Source organism: Antechinus flavipes, chromosome 4 (assembly GCF_016432865.1).
Source record: "Antechinus flavipes isolate AdamAnt ecotype Samford, QLD, Australia chromosome 4, AdamAnt_v2, whole genome shotgun sequence".
In the NCBI taxonomy this organism is placed as follows: Eukaryota; Metazoa; Chordata; class Mammalia; order Dasyuromorphia; family Dasyuridae; genus Antechinus; species Antechinus flavipes.
In genome coordinates, this window is record NC_067401.1 from 21202770 (window position 1) to 21227723 (window position 24954).

Sequence of the window (24954 nt, forward strand, 5' to 3'; positions counted from 1 at the left end):
CCCATGACTACCATCGCATTTTGTCCTTTTCTGCATCATGGCTTTGGTCCTGAGTTTTAGAAGGCTGCCTCTACTTTTGCTTCATTAGAGTACAGAATTCTCTGGACTCGGATGCACCCAAGTTTTATCCCAGTTCCGCCACTACCTGCTTTTCTATATACTTAGGTTAGTCATTTAACTCCTCATTTGCAAAACAAGGGGTTAACTGGCCAACAGCCATCCTGCTGTAAACCCATGGTTCCATGCTCCTATGATCTTTCCTTTTGAACCCTTCTTACCTTCCCAATCACGTGATTTTTGAGGTTTCTTACTGCTCTTAATCTATGACCTTTAATTTCTCCCAAGTGTGACTATTATGTTTTGTATTTTCTAATGTCTGGCACCCTATCAAGTACACAGTAAGTGCTTAATAAGTACTGGTTGATTGATTTTGAGTTGTCCAGACAAGGAATGTTATCTCATTTGATCCTCACAGCAATCCTGTGAATTAGCATTCTATACAATAAAAATAAGCTAAATAGCTCACATCACACAACTATTAAGTATCTGAAGAAAAATTTGAATTAGGCTCTTCCTGACTCCCAGGGCAGCACTGTCCCACCTGGATGCCTGCTACATTTGGAGCCCTTTGAGCAAAGCCTGGATGACTCCTCGTTGGGAAGGTTGCCCTGAGGAGTTCATTTTTTAGTGTGTGTTGGACTAGACAGTCACCAAGTTCTCATCCAACTCTAAATCCCATGATCTATGCCCTTTTTTCTTTATGGGACTTGGATGAATATTTGCCTTTGGATGAACACCTTTCCCTATCCATTTCTGTTGTCACAGTGGATTTCTGAGAGCCATTTCAAGCATTTGTCATTGTTATGGGGTAATCTGCCAACCCTCTTAATGCTTTCTTCTTCTTCTTTTTGCCTCCTGCTCTTGCTACGAGAATGCCATTGGTTTATCATTTGGATTTCTAGCTGAATTTGCCATAGATCTTGCCGAGTGGGTTTACGATTGCTGCCATCCAGTCTGGTACTGCTGCTACTGTGCTGGCCTCTTAGATTTAAATCTGTTGCTTGTATTTCCCCTTCACAGAGTTACAGAGCAGCACAGCCCATCAATACTGATGTCTTCATATCCTTCTTGCCTCCTCAGATTTATGGGGTAAAATAAACCCCTCGCCATAGAACCTTTTTATTGATTACTCAAACACATAATAAAGCTTAAGGATAAAGGAGAACCAAGTAAAAGGGACTGTTCCTTGCCAGAAAAGTGACAGTAAGAGTCTTGAAGCCCCACGGGGCACTGAATGTTAACCTTGCCAACCTACCTGATAGGATGGAAAGTCCCTTTTAATGAGTGAGCCAAGAAAGGAATGGGGGAAACTTTCCATTTATTTAGTAAATGGCTTTTTAAAATATTGTAGGGAACACCAAATAGTACAAGGACATCCTTAGGGCTTAGTTAAGTTAGAAGCATTATCCCAGGTGGTATGGGTTTTAAAAGAAAGAATAATATTATACATGACTCAGTCCTTTCAAGGAGGAATGAGGTATATGAGGACTTTTCCCTACCATTTAAAAAAAAGATTTTGTGTTGGGGATCATAGATTCAGAGTTGAAAGGGACCTTAGAGATTACCCAACCCAACTCTCTTATTGTACATGAAGCAGAAAATGCAGCCAGAGGAAAGAAATAGGATTTGAACCTATTCTAAACAATCCTTCTTTTCTGAGTTCTTTATCCCAATTTCCTGTAAATACCCGTCAGTAGGGGAATGGCTAAATGTCATGGTATATGATTGTGACAGAGTACTACTGTGCTATAAGAAATCTAAAATTCTTTCCATTATTCCTAGACCAGAAAGACCATAGAATCATAGATTCTGAGTTGGGAAGGATTCCAAAGGCTAGGAAAATCATGGGGGGAGAGAGAAAAAGGGAACATCAGAGATAGTGGGTTGGCTTTTTAAAAAAAATTAAATTTGTCATCAGTGAACCCAAAATTGAATCCCAGTCCTGCTAGTTAGGGTCATTGTGACCTCAAGCAAGTAACTGACCCTCATTAGGTCTCAGTTTCATCATCTGCAGAATGGGCTAAAGAACCTTGGAAGTCCCTTAAGGTTTCCATCAGAAAGCACTTGTCACCCATCTCTTAATTTCCATATCATCCTTGGCACCTCCTTTGATCTCCCAGACAGAGATGAGCCTTCCTTCCTTCCTTTATTAGGTGCATTTTGCCCATTGTCTGTTCATTCCTTTCCGTGTGCATCTCAGTTATCTCTCTTGATGTCATCTTCCCCAACCAGACTGCAGAAGAACATGTCACAACCCCTCTGTAAAATGAAAGGAACTCGACTTAATGACTCACAGTGTCTCTTTTACTTCTAAATCTGTGATTGTATGATTCCCATCAAGTCAGGGACGCATCTTAATTTTTCTATCTCTTCCATCTGCCTGTCCTGGTGTTCTCCGTGTCAGAAGAGCTCAGAAAAAAGCAGGATAGTTTAGAAACTCAATCGATTCCGTAGTGATACAGTGGGGAGATCTCTCTTGGTAAAATAAAAGCCTACCAGAAACACTAAAGGTCTATGAATGCATGGGCGTTTTGAACACAAAGAGGTGTTTGTTTTTTCTTACATTTTAACTCTTAATTTTTGACACAGTGGGAAACTCCTGCACTGCTGCCATTTAAAATGTGACAATATGGCAGTGTTCTGATTGCCTCTGTCACCAGGGTGTTGGTGACTGAAGGCCAGGAGACAAAGCAAATGAGCCCAAAGACAGAGCTGGCTGCCAAGGCAATGTGTTCCCCTGCATTTTAATTTTCTCTTTTCTTACTAACTGCCTTTCTGGTCTGACTAGGAGTCACTCAGGGATACTGAATCCAGAATTTGTACAACCTCTTTTCAGAGCCCTTGATTTTAATCAGAAATGCACAATGATTCCTTTCCTCCAAATAGAGAAATTCAATCCCCCGTTTTAAATTCAATTATTGTAATTGCAGCATTCAGGGGGAAAAATAATACATCCATTTTCTAATAAGAGATGGTGGAGACAAAATTGCTGCATGTAGTATGTCAAAACAGGAAATCCAAGAGAGGCCAACCGATGGGTGCTACAAATCTGGTCAATTTGTATTTACTTAAATACCCAATTTATAAAAGACTTTTCCTCCTTCAGGTAGAACAGGGATGATTGAGCTCTGAAGTCACTGGGAAACGAACGGGCTATTCATAAGTAGCATTTATTTTAACGTCCTGATTATGAGTCTGCCAAATTCTGAAAAGAGAAGAAAGAAGGAAGGCAGATCCCCAGTTCATTAAGCAGGATCAATAAGGCAAGTTGCAGTCCATTGTAAAGGCACGCTTAGGTGTTTAAGCATTATTTGGATCCTTATAACACCAATACATCAGCTTGTCTCTGGTCATGTTTATATTGCCTGTAGAATTGTCTTTCATTTAGTACCTTGCTACTGAAAAACCCCCATGTTGAGAAGTTGATGGTGCATTATTAAAGCCTTGGGCCTGAGGGAGCACCGTTCTTTTCCCCTACTGTTCAATCTCAATTGCTTTAGCTGGTTTGAATTTGTAAGAGGAGAAAAAGAAAAGTTTGAAGATTGTGAGATTTCTATTTTTCCCACTTTCAGTGGTTTTACTTTTAAAAAAATCATTTCTTCATCAGTTTACCATAATTTTTCTTAGGCTAGTTCTCTCATTGTATTAAACTTGGAAATTAGATTAGGTTCATTGGGATATGCAAAATTCCAGATGTTTATAATTTTAAGGTATCTGTCTTTCCTATCTCTTAACATAAATGGATTTGGGGAGGGATGGGAGCAGATGGGGAGGGACCCGTATGTGAACTGGAATTGTGATTTCATGGCTATATAAAATTCTCAAAGAGGAAATTCTTACCCAAAACAGAATGACACCTGGGCTGCCAATTCTAGCCTAAAAATGTTTACTGTATACTGAGAGACTAAATTATTTGCTTGGAGTTGCACAACCGGTACGATTTAGGCCAGAATTTTCCTAATTCCCAAGTTTGCCCTCTAGACTTTAGGCCATACAATTTCTCCATTAACATACCTCAAATCCACTTTGTACATGTCACCTTCTCAATATAACATAGTCACGGACCCACATTTCAGTTAATCCCCTGAGCTTCCAGTCAGATAGACTTATCTCATTCTTTGCTTGGAAAGGACTCATCTGCCATTGTGCTAACCAATGTTGTTTTGAAATAACTTGAATCCATTGTAACCAAACCCCAACTTAATGGTCTGAAATCCCAGCAGAACATCATTCAGTCTGTCTCTTGAGATGTAAATTGTATTTTAGCTTTGAACTAACTCCTCACTGTCATGTTGTTTCATCAGTTGTGGGTTCAGAGCACAAGTGAATGATGGCATGTGGGATAAGCTTGCATTAGCCTGGACCCCAGTCTGGCAAACTATGACCCATGGACCAGATTTGCCCTGCTGCCTACCATTATATAACTGCAGACTAAGATTTTTTTTATGTTTTAAAACAGATTTTTTGTATTTTAAAATGTAAAAAGCATTTTTAGGCAGGACCGTCAGAAGCAGGGTCAGCCACATTTGACCCCGGAGACGTAGTTTATTGACCCCTCACTTAGACCTCAGATACACAGTACAAATTTTCTCAGGGCCTTACACATAGTAAATGCATCTCCAGTATTTCTCGACAATAAATTATTCATATTCCTTCCCACGCGCTCCACGTACCTCAGAACCCCACATGCCTGGATGCCGAATGGATAGCCATCCACTCATCATCTAACTTGTATATTTATTCACAAGGCTGCAAAGTGATTTCAAAGTTGCATTGTATCATCATTATACATACAGTGTAGGGATTCTTAATCTGGGATTCACAGACCCCCTAAGGGAACCATAGATAGATGTCAGGGTATCCATGAAATTGAATAAGAAAAATATTTTTCTTTTATAATCTTATGTATTTTATTTCATGCATTTAAAAATAGCCAAAGGGGTTATGACCTCTCCCACCCAAAAAGAATAAAAAGTAAGGACCCTGGGTATAATGGATAGAGGATTGGTTCAGAAACAACTGGGTTGCTTCAAGTTCATTTTCTCAGTTCTGCTGGTTTTGTGATCCCGGGCCAGCCAGTTAACATTTCAACTCTCCACACAATTGCCCAAGACTATAAATGCCTGAGCAAAAACTCATCTGTAGGGATGGAACACATTTTTGTTTGGGTGGTGGTTGTTCATTTAGACGGCTTGAGGGTCGCGTGTATGGTTTGTAATCAGTTGTTCCCCATATCAATGAGATCATAATTATGGTATGGATGAATGAATGGATGGAGAAATTTGCATAAAGACAAAATTAAAAGGCTTTCAAGTCTCCTGATGATCTAAGATCTAGATCTTAGATCTAGAAAATAGAAGCAAGAGCCAGTATATGCAATATGCAGAAGCTTCCAAAGTAATTTGTCTTTCCTGTACAAGGAGTTTTTTTTTTTTTTTTAATGAAACAAGAATGAGAGGTGATAAATTAGTAGTGTATCTGGTTCTATTTTGGAGAATAAGTGACTAACAAGATGAGGTTAATGCTTCAGACTATCAAATAACTTCAAATGAATAGTCTCCAAGTCTACCGTGACCTGTCAAGATTCTCCATTAGATACAAGAATGGAACAATAATGGTAGGGGGCCAACATCTCCTTGGAGTAATCTTTAAATGACTAAGAATGTGATTTTATTTTTCCCTCTAGTGATTACCTTGATGCTTATAATTTGCTTTCCCTCTCCTTGATTTTTCCTAATTAGAACTTTGGTATTTGAGTGGCTTAGTCTCATTTTCTTGAACTTTTTCCCTCTAAATTTTTTAATCATAGGATTCCCTTCAGATATTTTATCTCAATTTCTATCTGAGGGTTTCTCATGGGTTACTTGGCAAGGAAATGGATTCAGATCATTCCAAAATTTTTAGGGAGAAAAAAGCAATAGAAGATGGAATTCCAAGCCCTTGTGGCTGGCCAATTGGCAAGAGAAGGAGATTGCTGCCCCACACAGAACAGAATCATGAGATTGTTAGAGTTTTGTCTGGCTCACTGACCCACTTAAGAAGTGATTTGCCTGGACAGAAATTGTCTCAATATTGGGATTGGTTGAATTCATCCCCTTTCCACTTCCTCCCCCTCCTCTGACTCACCACTGCCCAATAAACTAGGCTTATCTTGTCCCAAATCTGTTATTTGCTCGCTGCCTATACTTTGGTTTTGTCAGGGGGAGGAAAAGAAAGACTAGAAAGAGGAAGAGAAAGGAAGGAAAATGAGAGGAAGAAAATGACGATAATAAGGATGATGATGATGGAATTGCAAAATGCTCTCCCATTTTATTCCATTAAATTGTAATTAACAAATCATTCTTTGTGTTCAGTGACCTTGAAGTCTACTTGGGAAGAATTGGAACACACATGAAAAAGATTACTACCAGCACTCCCATGGGTTTGAATAAGATCTGACTCTTGTTCACCCAAGACCATTATTTGATTTTAATCAACAAATTGGTCCCTGATCTCAAAGAGCTTTCAGCCCACTTGGATATAAGTGATACAGCTACACACAAAAAAGGATGATAATATCTCTACAGGTTTACTTTATTTTTCCCCCAGTAAAAACCTGTTTCACATCCTGCTGTCTCTGATCCCCAGGATTCCCCCAGCAATAGAACATGATCCTCGTCAGATAAAAGATCATTTTATTTGTTATTTAGTAGTATTATTTATTAGTAGTATTGCTACTACCTAGTACAGTGTCTCCTGAAAAATATAGTGATTATTGGTGACAATTAGAGTCTCAGAGAAGGATTTCTTTGCCCATTACCCATTTGCCCAACTACCCAGTGGGCATTTCATATTGCTTAAAAATCTTAATTCCTGACTCTAGAATTCTAGATTTAGAGCCAAGTTGTTCCCTATTGATCATCTATTCATTCCCCTTTATTTAACAAATGTAGAATGCAAGTTTCAAAAGTGACTCCCTTCAAAGAAGTAACTCAGACTGAAAGGTGTTGATAAATAAACAAACAAGCAAATAAATAAACAAATGAAAACTTACCAAGTGTCACAGCCCATGAAGATCTGAGAAGGGACCTGAAATCAGGTTTTCTTGACTCTTAAATCCAGCATCCAATTTACGAGGCTGCCTTCCTTGGCTGGTGGCTGTGCATCTATACCTTAGTAAAATCTATCCTTTTGTGTTACTGTCCCTCATGAACTTAGTGTCTCAATCATCTTGTCCTACGGTCTATTTGCTGTAGCATTTTCCCTATCTTCCTGTGAATGGATTGAATTTTTTTCTAAAATTAGCACAGTGATATACAGTGTCTTCAACTACAATGTAAAATTAGTCATCTGGGATGATCCCTACAATATCCTTTTTCCCCTTAAAAATTCAGGATTTTCTAAGATATTTCCTTAAAAAAAAAAACCTTACTTAAAAAAATTTAAGTGGAAATGAAATAACCTATTGAAAGGAAAATGAATCATAATCATATTCCTACACTCCCCAACCAGCCATTTAATCCATTAAGACTCATTCTACCTTCTCAAAGTTGACTATGGCCAGGTTTTTTTTCTTTTTTCTTTCTTTTTTGTAAAGCTTCCCATTCCATCTTTCACAAAGCCAGGGAAAATGAGAATCCTCTGAAGGTCTCTACTCAAAACAGATATAAGAAAAAATCCCTGCCAAAACTGAAGGCCCCCAAACAATGGATAGGTTTAACAAATGAAGGAACATTTCAGCAGTTCATCAAACACCAACTATTTTGTGCCTAGAATTGTGCCAAGGTTTTGTGTCCAGATGAAAGGTCAAAAGAAGTAATAATAATAATAACAATAATAATACTTTTCCTTAAAGACTTACAGACTATGCAAATTATAAGATGGAGTCTTTTGTCTATTTAGTAGGCAAAACTAAATTCAAAAAATAGATCCAAGGGACAATACTCTCACCCAGTTCTAAATTAAATAATGAAATAATGGAAGTCCAATATTATTCATCACTGTCATATAATCCTACAGCTACCAAACTGACATTGCTAAAACACAGGCTTAACTGTTACTCCCCTATTCAAGACGTTTCATTATGTCCCTATTGCCTCTCAAATAAAATTATAAAATCCTCCCATGGACATGAAGCATCCTTCACATTCTGGCCCCAAACTACTCTTTTTTTCTTTCTCATTTGTAAATAATTTTTTTCCAATTACATATAAAGATAGTTTTTAGCATTACTTTTTATAAGATTTTGAGTTTTAATTTTTTCTTCTTTTCCCCAAGGTAGCAAACAATCTAATACAGCTTATACATATGCAATCACGTATACATTATTTCCACATTAGTCATGTTATGAAAGTAGAAACAAAACATAAGGGAAAACCATAAGAAAAAAAAAAGAAAAAATGAAAATAATACGCTTTGATCTACATTTAGACTCTCACAGTTCTTTTTCTGGATGTGGATAGCATTTCCCCTCATGAGTCTTTTGGAATTGTCTTGGGTCATTGTATTGCTGAGAAGAGCTTAGTCAGTCATAGTTGATCATTGCACAACGTTTCTGTTACTGTGTACAGCGTTCTCCTAGTTCTGCTGACTTCCCTCAGCATCAGTTCATGTAAGTCATGTAAGTTCAAGTAAGTTCCATGTTTTTCCTGAAATCTACCTGCTCACCATTTCTTATTGTACAGGAGTGTTACATTAGATTCATAGGCCACAACTTGTTCGGCCATTCCCACATTGATGGGCATTCCCTCAATTTCCAATTCTTTTTCTAAATACAAAAAGTGCCGCTATAGATACTTCTGTACACGTAGGCCAGATTTCTTTTGTGTTACTGTCCCTCGTGAACTTAGTGTCTCAATCATCTTCTCCCATTCTGTTTGCTGTAGCATTTTCCCTATCTTCCTGTGTATGGATTGAATTTTTTTCTAAAATTAGCACAGTGATATACATCATTGATGCATAATAAATGTTTATTAACTGAATGACTATCTGACTCTTTCTCTTGTCCCTTCAAGGCTTAGCTTGAGTATCAGTGTCTTTTCTCCCCCTTATACCCACCCCTGTCCAGTTATAATCACCCTTTTTTCAAAGATACTTTAGATATTCTTAGTATATTTTCATGTTATTGTATTTAGTTAATATTTATGTATATATGTAAATAGATGTGTAAATATATACATATAAGTACATATAGAAAGAAATATGTGAAGAATTATATATTTTTAGACATATACATATACTAGTTTCCTCTGAATTTCATCATTATTACAATCATTAAACATTTAGCAAGTGCTTACTGGGTACCAGGCACTATAATAAAGTGCTATTAAATTAAAATCACCTTAATAAGAGGATTTTTTAAAAATTTGGGTCCTTAGTATCTGAGATAATGGCTAGTATGTAGTAGGTGCCGAACCGTGCTGGTGGGTGTTTTTTCCTTTGTTCGAGTTTCGCTGCCTATCTATTCGCTCCCTCTCCAATCAGTTCACTGGTTCCAAGATCAGAGGTCCCGCCTTCCCATCTGGGTTACTTTGGACACAGCATCTCGTGCCCACGGACTCAGTTTCTTCTTCTGTCCAGTTGAACTGCATGACCTTGGGTTCCCTCCAGTGGGTTATTGCCCCCCTTGCGCCCTAAAGCCTGCCCTCGTCTTGACCTTCTCCACCACCATCTCTGGTCCAAGGAGAGCCCCTTGCAGGACCGCCGCCATCCCCCCAGACAGACCCCCCTCTGTGCCTTCTCTGGGCCCCTCCCTTGCCAAGCCGAGGACATCCAAATGGCTTGCCCCCACCTGTCAAGGCTGATCCTTGTATTTTACCCGGCCCATTATGAACGCAATCTTTCTGTCGAAAATTTGCATACCTCCTTTCTTGAGAAGTAATGACAGCAATTTCTTTCCCTCCGCTCACTTTCTGAGTGTCTCATTTAACGGCACCTGTGAAACCGACAGGCACCGAGATGAAAAGTGAAAGAGAGCAACTGATTAAATCATCATCAAGTCAGGCCTCAGAAAGTCAATTCTGCTTGCCGTCTGCAATGATATCCTTTTATCTTAAAGTAATGAGCTATGGCACTTTTGCATCGGGTAATGCGATAAGTTCTATTAGCATGTTCCATTTGCCTCACAAGCAAGGGCAAGCCATCTTAGCAAGCTCATATCACTGCAATCAGAGCAATTGGCTTCCTAGGCAGAGGAGGAAAGAGAAAGCTCAGGGTGATTTTTATGGATCACAACACAGAGGAAAAAAGAGGCTCTTGTATTATTTTAACCCGTCACATGCTTTACTTTCTTTCCCTCACCCCATCAGCAAAGTTGGGAGCCATCAGTGCATCCAGGGCCAGAGGGAAACCAAGTCACACAGGGAACTGGCGAGTGCCTCCGCTCTGTTCTGAGCCATGGGAGATGGCTCCGGGTTACAGGGCAAGATCACTAGGACTGCTGGAACGGCAAGACTGCCTTCTGAGTCATTCCGGTTCTGCGAACCCCTTCTTCAGAGTAATTAGTGGGATCCCGAGGTAGTTGTGGATTAATGCTGTTAATAACAAAAAACCAGGAGATTTGGTATGTTTCCCCCAGTGAGCATGTAATCTCTTTGAAAATAGACAGTGTCTTTTGCTTTGATTTAGATTGTAAGCTCCTTGAGAACAGGGATTGACTTTTATCTTTTGTTATATTCTCAGAGCTTAACCTAGTACCTGACACATACCACAATACTGACTGGTGGCTTATATTTGCATTGGACCCCCAGCTCTAGGCATATTTGTTGACATAATGTAAGCTTTAAAAGGGCAGCAATAGATAGGAAAACTCAACTGGAAAAATTCAGAAACTGTGTGATCCTGGGCAAGGCATTTCCCCCTGTTTGCCTCAGTTTCCCCATCTGTCAAATGAGCTGGAGAAAGAAATAACAAACCACTCCAGTATCTTTGCCCAGAAAACCCCAAAAAAGGTCACAAAGAGTTGGACGTGACTGAGCAATGAAACTCTAAATAAGTATTTGTTGCCTGTTGCAAGAGAAATGAAACTCAAGGACAAGATGCCTTCCGGGACTAAAAGGAGGATTAATTGTAGATTCCCCGGACTTTGAGTTTCACCTAGAGATGAAAAAATTCATTTTCCCTTTAATTTTGGAGCCAACCCAAGGTTGTGGGTCTGATTTTAGAGCAAGTTTTTAATTCCTTATGGTTTGGTTTTTTGTTTATTCTCAACAAAAAATAATTTTGTTTCTTCTAAGAAGGAGAAAAAAAAATCCATCTAAACTTTCCACAGATTTGTAGGACATCTACTTGATCTTAAAAATATTAATGTTGATGAAAAACACGGTGGCAGTGGTGACAATAGACCTAATACCTATTTATCGTCATCAATGTTATTCTTTTCTGTGAGAGCTCATATTTAAAAACCAGGGAGGGAAGAAAATATACGATGTGTGTATGTATGTGTGTGTGTGTGTGTGTGTGTGTGTGTGTGTGTATACATTGGCATGAAACTCCCTTCGTTCATAGAATTTCCACTTGGTTCAGCCAATGATTTCTCCTGGAGAGGAAGGGGGGGAGAGAGAGACAGAGACAGAGAGAGACAGAGACAGAGAGACAGAGACAGGTAAGGAGGAAGGGAAGAGGAGGGAGGGGGTGAAAGATAAGGAGATGTATGTCATGTTGAACTTGAACCCTGTCGAATCCTGTTGGTTGGGTTGGGGATGAATATGGATCATCAGAAGATCTCACCAGCAATGTCCACCTTAAGCTCTTAAACTATTGGACTGTGCAGTGTGACCCGGCTTGAAACAGTGGTCACTGAAAACTATTTCATCCAAGGACACCCCCTTTTGATGAGGTTGTAAATCACGTTATACTTTCAGGCTTTTGTAGCTAGAACGGATTGAAGATGGTTTGGATTTATGTCAATTTCCGCGGACTCCAGCTGAATAAAAATAGGCTCTTTTGTGACTTTATTCATATTTTTTACATTGATTTTGGGAACGCGAGCATTTTAATTAGACTCTCATCTTACCCCGGCAATTTTATTTTGTCATTCGCACATAGCAGCTATTGAAAGAGCCGTATTAGCTAATGGTATCATTTCACATCTGGGGAGTGAGCCACCTCAAGTGTTTCCCAGGTTCAAAAAGCTTCTTTCATTGATTGAGGCGAGGAATGGTGAAACAACTTTAAATTTCACTTTAAAGTCCCTAAATTATCCCAGATTAATGTAAACAATGTGAAATGAGTCAAAGCAAAATGACATCAAAGTGGCTACTCCAGGGCCTCAAATGTTTCTTCTAGGAGCTAAAGGTAGAGTGATAATAATACTAATAGCTAATATTTATGTCGCACTTAGTAAGCAGTATGTGCCAGCCACTCTGCTAAGTGCTCTACATATATTTTCTCTTTCAAGTGGGTGCTGTTACGATCCCCTTTTTACTTTTAGGGAAACAGAGGAAAAGAGTTTAAGTGATTTTCCCAGAGACACAGAGCGAGTAAGCATCCAAGGTCATTTCTGAATTCAGGTCTTCCTGAGTCTAGGCCTGGTGCTTTGGGCCCTGTACCATCTAGGGAGAGAGGGGACAGATGGGACAATGACAGATTGTGTGTGTGTGTGTGTGTGTGTTGTGTGTGTGTGTGTTACAAGAAAGTAAATTAGCTAAGTGTTTCTGGCTTTGTCCGGACAGTTCCAACAAGAGGAGTCGGTGGAGCCCCATACAAAGCTGTATTTATTGGGGTGCCAGTGAGTCAGATTGCGCATGATGCTGAAGTACATGGTTCACATCTCAGGGTCCTCCCTCATTTTCTTCCAATTTCCTCTGGGCAGGCCCAAGAGCAGCATCTCTTTGCCCAACCACGCCACTTTTTTCATGGCAATGATGAATGGATCCGAGGGATGAAATAGGTGTTATGGCAAGGTCCATTGAGCAGAATGGAGAGCATGTCACTTTGCGTGATATATTCAGCCATTGTCACGCTCTTTCGCCGAGCACGTGGTGTTCCATCGCGTCCTGTGGATTTGGAGGGAGCCAAGGAGACGGCGCAGACCTTGACATCAGCGATCCAGCTGCAGGGGGGATGCGGCTCTCCGGCCCAATGAGCTAATCACCCCCATGGCCCCATTTGGGGAAGTGAATGCAGGCCAGTCTCACACCTGTGCTTTTTAATCATAGGCTTTCGTAATGATAGGCTGCGGGTTAAGGCCCCGACGAACACTGAAGAGGAAGCGGTCCTTTCTGTGGCCTCCGCTTGTGGCCCCTAATTCCACTCTGCATTTTCAGGCACACATCCTGTTATATTCAGAAATAGGGTTTTCTTCAGATCCTCGAATTACCATCTCCTCCCCCCTTTGATTTATGTCTCTCCCATTTCTCAGAAGATTGTGTGTGTGTGAGAAAGACAGAAAGGGGGGAAGGGGAGAGGAAGGGAGGGAAGCAAGGAAGGAGGGAGAAAAGGGGAGGGAAGAAGAGAGGGAGGGAAGGGGGAAGGAGAAAGGAAGGAAGGAGAGAGGAAAAAAGAGAGGGAGGGAGGGAGAAGGAAAAAAGAATGAACTGTTACTCAAAGGACCCCCTCCCTGGTCTGATGGTTTAGGGAATTGCGGAGGAACCCATCCAGTTGTTGACAGAAGACAATGAAATGAGCACCAGGCTCAGGATAAAAAGTAGGGATCTCGGAGCCTTCCTGTGCCCTTGGCTAAGCCGTAGCCAAACTCTGTCCGGAGGGGGTACCAAAAACCGGGATTTCTGATCTTAGGCCCGGCTTTAGAAATCCAATCTTTCCTTCTGGGCAGGCTCCCTTTGAAAATGAAGGGGGATTATTTCTAACTCCTCATAAAGGGTTCGGGAATCTTTCATGAGAGGTCCAGGCCCATCACCTCTGGGCTCGGGCTGGCGGCCGGCTCAGCTTTTAGCACCAAAGCGAGACCCCCGTGTGGGAAGGCTGCGCTTGGCCCGTCAGTCCCCTGGGGCCCAGCCCTGCGCTGCTGTGCCATGGACCCCCCCCCCCATTTTTCAGCCTCTCTTTGGAGGTGATTTGGTGTAAATGTGTAGAATTGGAGCGGGTTTCCAGGGAGCCCCAAAGCGGAAAACTTCGGTCTTCTGGGGACCCCAAGTCGCCGGGGCCTGCGCAGGGCGGGGAGGAGGGTTAAAGCCTTCCAGTGTATGAAACATGAATTGAGGGCTGCGAGTCCTCCCAGCGCCACATCTATAAACCCAGCTCCCTTCTTCCCAAGGCTGGCTCATGAAGCGCTGCCAGCCCGGCCCGCGGAACTGTGGGTCTCTGACTCTGGCTGTCCACAAAACCCCCTTTTATGGGGGAATAGGCCTCTTGTGTGTGCAGGACTCCTGGCTTTGCAGCGCGCGCGGAGCCAGGAGCCGGGCCAGGCGGACGCGAGGGGCTGTTTGCCGAGCGCATTTATTGCCTTTGCATAATTTATGAGCTGGAGGGGGCTGACCATCATCCGTCTCTGCCAGGGGCTGGCACCGGAGGCTCGCGAGGACCGAGCTGTAAATTGGATGGCGCGCTCCTGCCGAGCGCGGCCCCGGCCCGGGTCAGTGTGGGAATTTAATACCGGGAATGGAGCTGTTTCCTCAGCGCGCCAGGTGGGCCCCGGTGCCGCAGAGGCTTTTTTGGCAGACGCCGGGCCGGCGATCGCGGAGCTGTCAGTCAGCCGGTGGTGCGGGGGAGCCCGAGCCGCTCCTAATCGGCTTGGCACCCGCGCCGCTTCCATAATGGAGACCAGTAGGTCTCAGTCCTGCGCCATATGCTTAGCTCTGGAGACGAGGCACTTCTGGGGATAGCAGTAATTACTCGTTGCAGAATTAAGTGGACCTTGAAATTAGAACTGGACTGGCGGAAGGCGAGAAGCTTAGCACTGAGAGGAAAATGGCTGTTCCCACGGAGAGAGGCCTCTGGGCCGGGCCCCCGCCCGTTCTCGGGCACGGCGGTGAAGGCTGCGGGCGCCTTCAGCTGTCATTGATTACTCAGCAACGAGAGCCGGGCCCGGGCGGGGAACGGCTCCTCTCCCCGCCTCCCCCCATCCGGTCCCGCTCCCCCCCATCCGGTCCCGCTCCCCACCATCACCGGTCACCCCCATCGCCCATCCTGCTCCCCCCCATCCGGTCCCGCTCCCCCCCATCCGGTCCCGCTCCCCCCCATCCGGTCCCGCTCCCCCCCATCCTGTCCCGCTCCCCCCAATCCGGTCCCGCTCCCCCCCATCCTGTCCCGCTCCCCCCCCATCACTGCTCCCCCCCATCCGGTCCCGCTCCCCCCCATCCGGTCCCGCTCCCCACCATCACCAGTCACCCCCATCGCCCGTCCTGCTTCCCCCCATCCTGTCCCGCTCCCCCCCATCGCCGGTCCTGCTCCCCCCACCAAGCAGCCTTAAGGAGGCCTGAATGAAGGGCAGTGGCCATCTCCCCACCAAGAAAGCTCCGAGGGTCCCAAGCGGGAGGCCGGAGGCAGATGGCTTAGCCTTGTCCAGGCTCTCCACCTCCGAGCTCCCTCAGCTCTGTCCTAGGGCCTGGGAACCCGAGTCCCTTCTGTCTTCCTCCTTCACCTGGGTCTTCCCCAGGGAACTAAGGGAGCCCCTCCCAATCCCCCAGGCTCGGGCCTCCTCTGTTGGTTATCTCCCCTTCATCTCACATGGATGTACACACACACATGTACATAGCATGCACATGCGCAGTCTCACATGTATGTGACATGCATGTCCCAGTGTGCACAGAGATAACTTGTACATGGTTGTTCAGAGGTTGTCTCCTCTGTTAGACTGTAAACTCCTCCAGGGCAGAGATGGCATCTGTCCCTCTCTGTTTTTCCAATACTTTGTACGGTGTCTGTCACAGAGTAGGGACAAAATGAAACTTGACTGACCTTGGTCATTCAGAATGCTGAAAGAAAGAAGGGAAGAGGAGGAGGAAAACTGTGAGGGGGAGAGAGACAGAAAGATGGAGAAAAAAGACAGAGTAAGAAAGAGAGAGAAAAGACAGAAAGAGGGAGAGAAAAAAAAGATTATGAAAATGCAAACTAGGTATAAGGAGTTTGTGGACTGTGGTTCAGTAACTTCTATTTTATTTAGCAAAATCACCACCTTCAAAAATATGGCCTTGTGCGAAGGAGGAAAAGTTCAGAGACTGAGGAACCTTAGAGTAAATCCCACCCAGTCTTCTCATTTCACAAAGGAGGAAAGTTAGGGCTTAAGTGACGCACAGGATCACTGACTTGGAAATCTGAAGGAAACCTTCTCCTCTGACCCAACTTCATTTGACAAACAAGCTAAAATCCAGGCCACACGGGTAGTGAATGGTAGACTTGGAAGTCAAGCTCTGGTCTTCTGACTCTAACTCAGGTTAATTATGATCTTTAAAATCTTCCAAAGCCAGTTGGAGAGCCAGGACATGGTTTGAGTCTCTGTTCCAAAAACACTTTGTTCTTCCTTATGAGTCAATCACCACTGGTCTCTTGCCCACAGTGTGTTCTTTTTAGGAAATGTGGATTTCTTTTCTGGGCAGTCAGACTGGGTAAGTTAGCTATGACAAATGGTGATTTTTTTTTTGCTGCCAGTTCCCATTTTCTTAAATGTGAGAAGGTGTGATGGTCAGGGGGTTTCATTCTGGGCGCCATTACTGAAGAAGGAGATTGTCAGATGGAACATGGTGGGAGGCAGGGAGCCGCCCTGGTGAGGTGACACCAGGAGACGATCAGGGGAAGGAACTGGGGATGTTTAATGGAAAAGTAAAATTATAGAGATTATCTAGGTGGCCTAGCAGATTAACCACTAGACCTGAGTTCAGATCCTGCCTCAGATATCCAATAGTTATGTGACTGGGCCAGTCATTAACCCATCTCAGTCTCAGTTTATTCATCTTTAAAGAGGGGCAATATGAAAGCTTACAAGGTTGTATTGAGAATCAGATGAGATAAGAGATAGAGGTAGGTAGGTAGGTAGGTAGGTAGGTAGAAGAAAAGAGAGAAGGAAAGAAGAAAAAGAAAAGAAAAGAGAAAGAAAGGAAGGAAAGGAAGGAGGAAAGAAGGAAGGAAGGAAGGAAGGAAGGAAGGAAGGAAGGAAGGAAGGAAGGAAGGAAGGAAGGAAGGAAGGAAGGAAGGAAGGAAGGAAAGGAGAGAGAGACAGAGGGAAGAAGAAAGGAAAGTTTTGTGAACCTTAAAGTACTCTATAAATGTATAAATGCTATCTCTTGTCGTAATCATATCCTCTTTGGCCTGTTTTAACTCTAAAATTCTGGGGTTATACAAATATAAATATAAATTCTGGGGTTATACAGTGCCATCATTCACATTTTTCCTTATATGCCAGCACCTGGCACATATTGGACACTTAAGGAAGGTTTAGTATTGGATGGATGGATGGATTGGATGTGGATGTGATTTCTCAATTCTCATTGAAAAAAGGATGGTATCCCTAGATCCCCATAAATTTTCTTAGCTCACCTTCATCTGTAACTGAACAATGGTACCCTAGAAATTTATGTTCTGGCCAGCGAAATGTCATTTTTCCTGCCCTACAGTCCCTCCTGTCTGTCACCAGATGTGTTGGAAGGTCCACAGAAAGAGCTATGTGGCACTGATGCCATGTAAAACTACTAATTCACTCCCTGAGATTTTTGTCACAGGTTCGCTTGACAGCCAGATCGGTGGGAGAATCTCTTTTCAAGCATCCCCGTGCACCAGTTAGCACAAGACTCTCCCCTCCCCCATTGGTTTCACAGTTATTACTTTCTTCCTTCAGAAACAACCTAAAAAATGTTTCCCTTTAATTGAACTTCTTTTTTCTTTCTTTTTCAGTGTGACAGTGACAGTGACCAGGAGGAGAAGGTAAGACCTATATCAATTGCACCGTACAGTTGGATTCATTGTACACCCACACGCACACACACACATACACATACATACTGTATACCTGCCTAGTGTTTCCTTTGAAGAGAATGCTTCCTCGTAGACGTTTATATCTACTTTTCTCTTCTTGAAGTAATACATGTCAATCACATCATGGGACTTCCATCCCTACATGTTGGATGAGTAAGGATGGATTGGAAAACGACCTCTTTAATATTGCTTGCACTTGGCCCATGGGATCTTTCTTTATGGGAGCAGAATTGTGTTCCCAGAAAGATATTGTGAAATAAGATGAATAGATAGTAGTTTTCTACTTGCCTCCCCCATCCCCTTACCATAATGGGGGTGTGGAAATTGTCAGTACACATTATGGTAATTAATATAAATGTCATTTGAGTATTTCTGTTAACATATTTGATTTGATCTTTTCATGCACTCTAGTACTTAACTTTGTTTGCTTTTCCATGCACAATGGTTTTCTTGAAAGAAAATATTTAAAATCTGTTTTTAAATTGAATTTGGGGAATCTGCTATTGGGTGGTGGAAGGGAAAGGGGTCCACCTCTGGGGAAATTGCCTTCTTTTCTTTCGGATCAGAGAATGGGTAGGTAGTTTCTTCATCAGGTATGCACTGGATTTGGGGGCTCATGACCTCCCGACCTTCGCTTACCCAGCCCAAAGTGGATCAAGGAGGGGAGCCTGTTTTCAGATCTCCCAGACAAGGATCGACAACTACCTGGTAAAGTGAGATATTTCAATATCCGGCAACCTTAAGTTCTTTGTTTGGTTATCGATCGTTCTTACTCGTTTTCTCCTGCACTCTCTCAAACTTATTGGTAAGATTGACTGTAATTTATTGTTTCTCCCATCTAATGAAAAGAAACTCCTCAGAACCATGGTTTCTCTAACCATTGACCAACCACCTTGTGACAGGGCCTGCCCCAAGCCCAACTGTGCTGCTGCCCTTTCTCTGGAGAGGGCCCTTCTTCAGTACGTGCTAATGAACCTCACCCTCTTGCCACAGGAGACTCTTGCGGCTATCACTTGGGGAGGGGAGTTCTTTCTCCGCGTGCGCCAGGGCTCCTGAAGCTGGGAGTCTCCCCTCCCTCTCGGCTGCCAGCCTCGAAGAGAGATCTGAAGGCCTTGGTTCTTAGCTGCCGTTAATTTGAATTCAGCATATGTAGCCTGTTATAAAATGCGAGACATCATCATTTGAGCAGGTCAAGCATATTCAGATGAAGACAAATGGTGCTTATTTGATTTCCTTAAAATCAGGAAATGAAAAAAGTGTTCTCTGGAGAAATCATGTTCTGCCTGACTAAGATGATAGACCAAAGCGTGTCCCCCAGATAAGAACCGGCTCTCGCCTTGAGGTTTTTATCTCTGAAGGACGGCCAGGACTGTCAGCTTGCTGACATATGCATTATCCATGTCATTTTAAACAAAGTGACCTATGGAAGGGTGCACTGTGCCGTGACATGATAATGGGCTGTTGGATGACAGGTAAAGTACACACTCTAAAGGAGGCCGTGTATTATTCCTTTGTTTAACTGACAAGCCGGCTCTTCCTTCCTCAGACACTGGGATCCTCACATCCTCTCAGGAGGATGTCCGAAGGATGCAAGAGCTGCCTTCGTTGGGTGGCGACAGCTCTGGGGATGGAAGGCTGTCCTTCTGCCCCGGGGACACCCCCTGGCCCACGGACTCCCTGGGACACAGTTCCTTTTATTGTAGTATGGGAGGAAGTTCTCCTCGGGTAAGGATTGTCCCTGGGGGCTCCTCTCCAGCATTTCACCTTAGCTGGGGTCTTTCTACCAAGCTGGAAGCCAACTCTGCTGTCCCCACTCTCCGTCTGCCCTCCTAGGCAAGGGAAGGGAAAGTGAGCTCCATTTTGTCTGTCCTTCGTGAATCTCTGCTCTGATTCTGAAAAATCATTTACCTGCCCATACATTTTAGAGAGAACGCATCTTCAGAGGAAGAGAGGTAGCCTCTGCATGTCGGCACTTCCTTCCCTCCCAAAATGCTTGATTTAACAACCGCACGTTGGGGAGTGATGTACAGGCCGGGAGAGGCTGATGGGGTAATTCTGGGTGGATTTTTAGTCTGCCATCAATGGAGAGAGACGCCATTACTTGATAGATAGAGGTATTTTCGGGAATGGGAAAGGAGGATGGGCAGGAAAGAAAGGCCAGCAAAGAAAGGGAACGGATCCTTTTTTTTGGAAGGGGAAAACAAAGATCATCTTGACTTAGATACCATGTTGTTATTCCCATCCCTCTCCAATTATCTTTGCCCTCTGCCATGTGAATGTTTTTCCTCTGGATGACAGCAGCCCTCCAGTCTCTTCCTCTCATAATTGGAAGTTGCCACCAAGGCTGGCACTTGCTTGGGCTCTACCTGTCCTTCTGAGAGGTGTTTCTCCTGAGCTTTCTCTTCCTTAGCCAGCAGAGCTCTTTAATTGTGCTTCTGTCTATTTGGCCCTGTTATCGTGCAGACTGTCAGAATTCCCTTCCCAGGCTGCCGTGGCCTTGGATACATAGCCAAGTTCTGCCCTCTTTTTCCCAGCCTCAGGACCAGGTTAGTGGTGTCTGTCCCTAGCCAGCCACGAGTATATTGCTCTTGCAACACCCTTCCTTGTCCCCAAACCCTGAACGCTACCAGGGGCCTCTTGGACTTGACATTTGGAGGATTCTCATCAGTATTGGAAATGGCAATAAGTGAAAAAATGCCTCAGTGTCTCAGGATCCCTCTGGTGAATCCCACTAAGGATGATCACAAAGGCAAAAATGGTGGTCTCCTTGGAGACCCATTGGGATTCTTTCCTGGAAGACCCGTCGTTCTTTACTCTGTGAGACTCCCCTGGGCTTCTGCTCTAAAATTAGGGTCCTCTACTCCACACAGCTGACTGAACTGAGATAAATCATACTCTCTGCTGATAGCAAGCTGTAATTTATAAAATGATACCCTTACTAATTAATGGAGGCAGAGACTGGCAACGAGACTGAAAAGAGCTAAGTGTTATCTAAATGTGGGCAACATTCTTCTTATGGAAAAGGCAGGCTCCTAACTTTGATAAAACACCAAAGGAAATGTCTATTTTATCCTTCCCTCCTAGCTAGCACATTTTCATGCCAGATGAGTGAGGAGATCTTTCTGAGAAGTAGCAATAGATAGGAGCAATGGATAGATGTAATGGGCTGAGGCTTGAGTTGATGCACTGAGGTCCCAAGCACATGAGGCTAAATAGTAATTGGACCATACTCTATTAATAGATAAGCTTGGAGAAAGAATGGCCCCCACCCACTCTTTGTGCAAGTCCTGATGTGTTGTATAGGAAATGACGATTTTGGTGGGTGGAGGCAGGGGAGTGGAATAGAAAGGGGAGGAGATGGCTCAATGGGTAGAGCACTAGCCCTGAAGTCCAGAGGAAGGGGAGGAGATGGCTCAGTGGATAGAGCACTAGCCTTGAAGTCAAGAGGACCTGAGTTCAAATCCAGCCTCAGACACTTAACAAACAGAAAAAGTGAGTGGAGGCAACCGTGGCAATGGCCGTCCCAAAAGTCTCTCCTCCCCTTCCTATTCCACTCCCCTGCCTCCACCCACCAAAATCGTCATTTCCTATACAACACATCAGGACTTGCACAAAGAGTGGGTGGGGGCCATTCTTTCTCCAAGCTTATCTATTAATAGAGTATGGTCCAATTACTATTTAGCCTCATGTGCTTGGGACCTCAGTGCATCAACTCAAGCCTCAGCCCATTACAGATAGAGAGTAGAAGAGTAATTGGGAAGACCCAACATCCAAGGAAAGAGACTTATCTAGTTATACCAAGGAAAGGCAGACAGCCCAGGCTCCTAAATCACCATAATTAAGCATTTAATCACATTTCTTCTTTGAAAATCTGTTGATATCATAGGGAAAAACTTTCTTCTGTTCTTGGGGGAGGGAGGAACAGCTGAATTCACTGTCATTTTTGGAGGCAAGACCCTTGCACAGAAAGTAAAGAAATTTATTTTTGAGGCATCTGAGAATGATATTATAGAAAACTAGCTTTGTATGCAGTAAAGTCTGGTTTCACATATTTGCCACAAGACACTTGAGGCATTCCCTGTACCTCAGTTTCCTCATTTGTAAAATGAGGGACTTGGATTCCATGGCTAAAGAGCCCTCCCAGCTTTAAGGAAAAAGAAATATTTAAGAGATAATCAGAGCCACAAAAAGACCCATTCTCTCCCTCTTTTTCCTGTTTTGTCCACATGCAAGGGTCTTATTCCATGTTGGGAATGAAATGTAAGCCGTCCTTGAGCTTTTTAAAAAAATACCTGTTAATCTTAGAAGGCTTTGAAAACCGAGACCAAACTCTGAGATCTGGTCCCTTCACCCACTCATTCTTTTCTTCCCAATACAAATCTGTTGCTGCATTTAAAAAAAAACAGGGTGAGAAATTACCGAGGGAGTGTTACAAGTACCTCCAGCTGCCTGGAAGCAGGCAGCGATTCACACTTTTCCCAAGGTGGAATCCCACTCCATCACATTAACTCAGATCTAGATTGTCGGATGGCCCAGCTCTTCCCAACTTCAGGGAAAACTCAAGCAACATGTAAACATGGCACTTTTTGCAACACAGATCTGTTCTGCATCTGCTGGTTCCCGCCTCCACCTTCTCCACTGGCAGGAGTAGCCTCATCTTAGTAAACCAAGGTGCCGTCACAGTTTCGGGCTAGAATTCTGACGTGTGGATTCATGCGCCATTTTCTATGTTTATGTTACCTTAAATTCATTGTGTAAATCAGTAGCTCTCAAAGGGGATACAATAAGTTTCACTAGGCATGTTGTCAAATTTGGGGTGTTATATCATTCCATAATTCTGTTTGATGTCAATTTTGCAAATCCAGCTTGCACAACATGATAAATAGAACAGTTACAAAATAGGTGAAGATCATCTTTCATATGTGCTCATTAGCTTCAAAACACACAATATCTTGATTTTGCAAAGATTTCAACTAAAAATGGCTGCTCTTACCAACAGGAAACTGAGCATGTGCAAACCTCAGTAGCCTTCCATATTTTTGCCAGCCTCAATGTTCAACGTATTAGGAATCCTCACAGCAAAGAATTTTGTGAGCAGGAAAAATAACCACCGGCACAGAACATGATAGCATATTGGGTGACAAATCTCACCTTTCTTTTGGTTCCCTCTCTCTGGTAAACTCCGGAGTCTGCAGATAATAGATCCAGCATTTGAAGGATGTGTTTTCCAGAAGTACAGACACAGGCAATGGCCTGCAAAGCTATCTCTTTCCTTGTATCCACTGGAATGAACATTTTTACTCTTTTGAAAGTCACCTTATAAAATGCTTTCTTAAAACTCCCATCTGCCTATCAACTCTCTCCTATCAGTCTTTCGGCTGGGTAGAGGCCAAAGCCAACAAGTATACTGTCCCAAAAGGATTAGGTGGTGATAAATTGAATTACACCCTTATTGAACCTTACAGATAGGAGAATTTGTCAGAGAGAAATATTCACTTTCCATTGAATGTCTAGTACTGCTGGAATTTTGACTGCTTGAGAAACAGGCTTGAAAATGTGTTTATTATTTGAAGCGTGGGAAGGTGTATAAATAGTGTGGCAGATACAGAGCCCCAAGGGCCCTTAGAGGCCATAGAATCCGGCCACTTCATCTGACAGACGAGGAAACTGAGACCCAATGAGCTAAAGTGGCCTTCCCATTTCCATTTTTTTTCTTTTTTCAGCTAGAAAGTGAAACAAGGGAGTAGAACCCACCCAGATTCCAGTCTGCACATGGCTAATGAGTAACTCTAGAATCATCAAGCTGGAAAACTGGAAGTTGGGCATATAGCAGCTTTCATTGAGGCACAATCCTGCCTACAAATTTGTCTTTTTCTTTTAATTTGGAAGTCTTCCAAATGAGTGTGGGACATGTAAGAAAAAGGACAGGCTGGGCACTCTAGAACCCAGCCAAAGATGGTCATTGTTAATTTTTGATCCCGAGTTTAGTTGGAAATAGGTTATTTCTCTTGCTAATGACTTTGACCCAATTATGGTTCTTATAATTTTCCAATGTGGAGATGAAAGGTTCAGGAGAAAAGTGAAGATTCACCCCATAATAACCTAATAAGTGCATTCAGATGGACAAAGCCCTGCATTTAGAATCAAAGGCCCTGGGTTCCAGTCCTTGCTTTGTTACTTGCTCATAGAATTGGAGCTGCAAGGACTTCAGTGGCCATCTGGACCAACTATCCTATTGTACAGATGAGGAAAGTAAGACACAGGTTAAATGACTTACCCAAAGTCACATAGATCTTAGTGGGAGGATTTGAACCCGGGACCTCTGGGTCTACTGCCAGTATTCTTTCCACAGTCTTTCCATCAGTATAAAGAATGTTCTTTATATTTACTTGAGAAGGATTTCCTCTTCACTATCTGCACAAGCTGAGTCAAATCACTTAATTGCTCTAGGTCTCAGTTTCCTCATCTGAACCAGGAGAATTGGACGTAATAACTTCCAGGGTCCTTTCTTAAACTCTCTTTTCATACTAGGAATACTGAAACATAGATGACAGAGAAGGAAGACCCCAGATAGATCTAGTAGAATGATCTCAAATTGGAGTATTCTTCCTTGCATTTCCTTTATCTCATGAAGGGACTCAACTGAATGTCTAGACCTCCTTGGACATGGCTGCATGCACTTACTGTGGAAGGGACCTCACACGCATCCCTCTGGGACCTCCTTACTGAAAGGCCTCTCTGGGACCTCCTTACTGAAAGAGACCCTTGTATTTTGGCTGTCTGTGTAGACCGTACCTTCCTCTCAGTTTACCATCTTTTTCAGGCTTTCTGTCTATGTCTTGTCCTACTGGAAATTTTCCTTCATTCAGGATTTAGTTGGGGATCTTTCTGGCTCTTTGATGAATTCTGGTTTCCATAGTGGTCATCCAGAAGACTTCTTATCCTCCAAGATGGTGTCTGGGTCAGAATGACATTTTGTTGTTCTTCCAAGTCTGGTCATTCTTGGAGCACCATATTTCCAGTTGGCTTAATTACCACTTATCCAAA

General features: G+C 43.1%; 1 protein-coding gene across 5 annotated transcripts in view; it reads left to right on the forward strand.

Moving 5' to 3' along the window:
- The window catches only part of AUTS2 (activator of transcription and developmental regulator AUTS2), a 1092405-nt gene that overhangs the window by 718829 nt on the left and 348622 nt on the right, over positions 1–24954 (forward strand). For all 5 annotated transcript variants that reach the window (XM_051992004.1, XM_051992007.1, XM_051992006.1 and 2 more), the window contains exon 5: positions 17827–17856. In XM_051992004.1, the coding sequence (XP_051847964.1) occupies positions 17827–17856 (30 nt within the window). The remainder of the gene's footprint in view (positions 1–17826; positions 17857–24954) is intronic.